The sequence below is a fragment of the Trichoplax adhaerens genome, genomic scaffold (genome assembly GCF_000150275.1).
Source record: "Trichoplax adhaerens TRIADscaffold_15 genomic scaffold, whole genome shotgun sequence".
Classification (NCBI taxonomy): domain Eukaryota; kingdom Metazoa; phylum Placozoa; class Uniplacotomia; order Trichoplacea; family Trichoplacidae; genus Trichoplax; species Trichoplax adhaerens.
Window position 1 is genome coordinate 1,369,577 of NW_002060957.1, and position 5,609 is coordinate 1,375,185.

At 30.4% G+C, this 5,609-nt stretch overlaps 1 protein-coding gene across 1 annotated transcript; it reads right to left on the reverse strand.

Annotated features, from left to right (window-relative positions):
- Positions 1 to 399: 399 nt before the first annotated feature.
- On the reverse strand, positions 400 to 2,535 carry TRIADDRAFT_60477 (uncharacterized protein; the record flags this gene model as incomplete). The annotated part of the gene is made up of 4 exons (XM_002116463.1): positions 400 to 740; positions 1,012 to 1,059; positions 2,123 to 2,204; positions 2,380 to 2,535. The coding sequence occupies 4 exons, from the start codon at positions 2,533 to 2,535 to the stop codon at positions 400 to 402; spliced, it is 627 nt and encodes a 208-aa protein (XP_002116499.1).
- Between the last annotated feature and the right edge of the window lie 3,074 nt (positions 2,536 to 5,609).

Here is a 5,609-nt window from a genome sequence, read left to right on the forward strand (position 1 = left end):
ATTTTTAGTAAATTATCAGCCAGATTATTTTTTTATATCTTTCAGAGATTATAGTATGGTGTTAAGGTAGGAATTGGAAACTTGGAATATGAAAAGATGCTATCATAATTTGTGCAATTTTATAATGGAATTAAATATATATGTATGCACAAAAATAGGTATCTCCTAACAATTACTACATTTATAGTATTATTACTTGAAAGGTTCTTCCTGATTTATTTCCTTCAGATAAAAAGAAGTGATAATGGTAGCTTGCACCATAATAGCATCGATCATGTTGATAGCAGGTTAATTTTACTGTTTCCTTCTTATAGTCAATAAGACTTCGACATTCTTTAGGTGGAGCTGGTTCATCTATAAAATAGAATAAAATTTACTGCTACCTAAAATAGAATGACATCACATATGATCTAATTTATATGGCTTACACAGCATATTTGGCCAAGTTCTGTAAAATGCGCTAGTGGAGTGGTGGCGATTGTCGATTGTGCTTGCCAATACTTGATAGACTAAGGTAGAGCCTATTTTCCTTCCATCAAGAGTAATCTGGCATTGGGTATGAGAAGTTTTATTGCAGGCATATTTCCAATCAGTATTGCCACTAGCAGAATAAATTCTATAGTATATGCCATATTGAAGGAAGGGTTGGCAACTCGAATCTACAGCTGGTGGATCCCATGTAAATGTGATGCGAGTGCAATCAATTTTAACTTTCAGGTTTTTAGCAGCTTCTAAATTGTCTAAAGAAATAATGGATTATATTATTAAAGACGGAAAGTTTAATTCATTTATGGAATAAACATAATAAAATATGTGGCATTTGATAAGCCAAAACATTTGCTCTTCAACTTTTCAACATTATCTTGTGCGAAAGAGTGCTAATTGAATATTTCGAACAATATAACATAACATTTCAAAAGACACTGGAGTGGTTTATTAATATCATTTTTATTTGTGATTAACATTAAATTTGCTAGAAGTAAGACGAAATGTTAGCATGAGCATACCTACCTTCAATGTAGTAAATTTGTTTACATAAATAAAGGGTAGCAAATCGTTCTAAATATATTTCATAGGGTAAAATGAAATGTTATCTAAAGGATTAGAGTTACTAATGCTATCTTCATCGTAAACATTCTAGATATTATATTTACCTACGGAATATTAATTTAAGGATTTTAATCAACTTAATATAAAACTATGTTAAAAAAAATATTGAATGAATTTCTTGTGACGTATTTGAATATGCAATCTGCTAGAATAAGCATTCAGTGAAATACGTATTCGTAAACAGTTTTGTGAATCCTAATACCGCTTTCAGTTGCTAAACGAAATTATTTCTTAACAATTAAGTTATAAGTAAAGCTATTTGTTATAAAAAATCAACTGATTATTCTGTAATACCACTTTAAGTCTGCAATTTGAGTACGCATACTAATGCATATTATTAGACTAAAAAATTACTTACATGTTTGAGCAGTATTCTTATCAGTAATAGTTATCATGTTCTAGTATACACAGTAAAAGGCGCAATCTACATTTACTGTAAACTAAAGTCATTACTAAAAAATAATTTCACATCGCAATGCAATGAATTCGCCAAATATCATGTATTTTAAATCAGTAAAATATGGGCTAAAAAATGATGTCATAGGATTGACCAACTCTCGAGTTTGACCGAAATATATGTGCAGTATGTGAATAATAGCAACAATGCCGACTTGTATTGTCTTTATATACATAAGTATGCACGCATGCATGCTACAGCTAAAGCTGGAAACCCCTTTCTTATTCCTCTATAAATAGTTTAAAGACATATACGTATATGCGTAAAATAATATTTATCCATTTTGAAATTTCGGTTTCGCTCAAACAGCTTGTTGTCAAATCGCACGTGAGTGTTAAATGCTAATTATTGACATAAATCTTCATTAAGTTAAAGCTCGAAATAAGAGAAAAATTTTTAAAGTTTTGGTTTGCTTGCCTAATTTTTTACTGCAATGCGAGCGAGGTACATCTTTTGTAGCCACTGTAGTTGGAACTTCAGTCGTTGCCATCGAAGAATGTAAAGAAAAATTGAATTGAGGAGTGAAATTGCTTTCGCGATTGCTGTAGGTCTTACTACTAGCATACCAATAATAATTTACTTTGGCATTTAATTGAGAAAATTGAATCACTTTAGTTCTTTTGCCATTCAGCGAAAACTGTTATAGAAAAAGAAACATTTATTATTATAATTTAGAAGTCGGCATTGCTCTTACACAGTTTCATAGTTAATGAGCGTTAAACTTTTAAATCTGTCTTTCGTCAGATGTAAGATAGTCGCCAATTTCAATTTAAGTATCTATGTATGATATCGATAATTCATAAGAAGCCTACTTTTTGTATTTGAGTATTGGAATCTCTTCTACCCAAGTAGAAGTAGTAGGAATAACTGGATCCATAATAACATCGATTATGCTTACTACAAGTCAATGTAACTGATTTCTGATTCAAATCGATGATTGTTTGGCAGTTTTGAGGTGGTATGGGCATAACTAAAGTATTAGAATAGGCCAATTATGCATTTTTTTATTCTATAATTCGCACTTTTATAGATATTGTAAAGAATTTAAGGCTAAGTTGATGTAGATTTTGTATACATTTCAATTTTGTTACTGAATAATACGCATAAATTTATAACATGATACACTCAAGTAAGATTTTTTAGCCGAATTATAAGCTAACATGTCATCGATGGCCACGATCGATAATAAGGACTTGATGAATTTAAACGGTGATTGAAGGCTTGATTTGTCATCTTTGCCATCACTTTATAAATAATGGTAACTCCAATCAATCTGCCATCCAGTTGAATGGTGCATTCTAGCTGGGAAGTATCCTGGCAGGCAAATTTCAAGTCAGAATCACCGCTACTTGAATATACCTTGTAGTAAATTTGATAGCGAATGAACTTTAAGCAATCCGCATCGATGGCTGGTGGATTCCAATCAATTTTAAATTTGTTACATTTGGTCGTAGATTTTACGAAAGTTACAGAAGGCAGGATTGCTATTATAATTTATATTTGGTAATGAAACACTTTGAGTTTAAGTTAACTATGTTAAAAATTACTTACTATGAATAATCATTCAAATTAAGAAAGCTTATAAAGCTAAAAGATTCAACAACTTTATCAAAGATTATACTATATACCGATATTATTGCAATGAGATTCTGCCAGAGGTAAACTTTTGCCTATTTTGTTTAAATACATGGGAATAACAAATTAGCAAAAAAGGCAAAATTCAGATGAATACTGTCGTTCAAATCAAGACAAATAAGGCATCGGTAAACAATACATTTTATCAAATTGTCAAGAAAATTACCGACTAAACTAGCAAATGTATTCCATGGTTTTATATATTTGTGATAAAGAAATCTCTCATTAATTGAAAGACTACATTTACCAAAAGATCAAATGGAATTGTATTTAGTGAACACTAGTAAAACAAACTATATTCATGAAGAGAGGTTAATTGCTCTTACGATGATCTTACTTATAATATGCAATTTTTTTTCATCGTTTAAATTCGATTTATAAGAAATTTCGAATTTTCTCCAAAATTTCTCACTTTATCAGCACGAAGTACAAGAATTTCCATTGATATCATATTTACGCTAATAAGAAATTCTATACAGAGTATTGGCATTAACGCCTACTTTTTGAAAATAAGTATCATAGCCCTGAGCACTACATAGAACTATAAATAACTTAGAATCACCTAATATAAGGCCGAATAGAGTACATAAAGGCAATAACCTCATTCCAACCATTGTAATATTCAATATAACACACGGAGTAAGATCACAAAAAGGATCGCAATTTGGATAAAGCCAAGGAGCTTCAGTAAGTTGTGATCGCTACGCCTGTGGCTATTTTGCTGTAAGTCTTCGATATTCAATATGGCTAACAGCTTCTGATCCACGTATTGTATGATACTTTATTGAGATTTGTTTACTTTCTAAACATCGAACTCTTCACTCATCGCTTTTTCCTGTAAATTTCGCAATAGTTTAGGTCGTAGAGACTTAATGAATAAATTAACGAAATAATATTTATATATGGAGATTAAAATTAGTTACTGATAGTAGAATCACTAAAGTTATAATGTGTTACAGTAAATTATATATGGTACTGTAATGCAATTCTTATATAGTAATTAAATACAGTTATGATCAATACTAGAATGTAGGTGTATTGAAATGACTCTTTGAATGGACATACTGTATAATTAAAACTGATTCAACAGAAAACATGTACTGGGGAAAGCATTATTACCGGAGAACACACTATTAACTTATTATTTCAAATTTGCTCTATTATGACAAGTTCCAATTCAAAATTACATTATAAAATTTGGCAAATTTGGTTTGCTCGAAATGAAAATTTCTAGTAACAGATGGTTAGCTTTTCTTATAAAATTCTGAATTATGACATTGTATTTGGCTTTACACCCATTTAACGATTTTAATATTGCGGTGCTTTATAATGTAGTCACTGGTTGGTTGAGGCGGTTGGTAGGGATCCATAGCCGAGAAATCAGTATGATTTCTTAACACTAGCTAAAAATCAAAGAAAATCGAAGTGAAATGAAGGAATTTAAATGAAATGAATTTATGGCTATCGAAATATTATCCTCAGCTTTTTTCTGACTGAATCGAAAGAGTGTAAAATCTGAAGAATTCCTAAAAATTATAGGATTATTTCTACTTACCTCATGTTACAGTGTTAAATACTGCATTACAGTAGAAATAACTATGTTAGGATAATTATGTTAGACTATCCTTATTTACTTAACTTCTAATTTGGATATACTGTGTTTTAATATAGCACTGACTTTTTATGACAGTGACACTTATACACATACTGAAATTAATAGTTATAATAGGGAATGCAAATCATCTGCTTATAGTTCGAATCATTGTGATTGTAATTTACTTATGGTAGACTGTAAATTATCATGGAAATGTTCCGTAATAGGACATATCGTAATCTGACTATTCTGTATTAGTCATTACATGTCTATGTTCGTAAATACTGTTGTCTGCATTAAGGGAGCAGTAGCTAAAATTAATATCTAATTCAGTAAATGATTCCAATGTTAATTGTATTAACTATGACTTATGAACTATTGAGGAATAGTATATAAATGCAGTATATCGTGAAATAAAGAAAATTCTCCAACTTAGTGTTTAACGTAAAATACGAGGCGTTTAAGCCTTCGTGTAGTCTGCTAGTAGAGCAAAAGTGTTTGTGATAGTGCAGATATCGTTCCTTGATACGTGGTTCAAGGAATTGACTTATTGATCGTATATTGCGTTATCTTATTGCAAAGCTGTTTTGTGACACCTCATAATTACTTTAGTAAGGCCTTTTTCAATTTGCGATTCTGAAAGTATTCAGTAACTGCGAGCTATGGAAAATATACAACATTGTAATAAAAATTGTTTTGTTGATATATTTAGGCACAAGGTAATTAAGAGTTACAGCTACATCGTATATATAAATTTCAGTGAACGCAAGCTATATCTTGCTATAAAATTTTCTTGATATCGCCTAAGTAGAA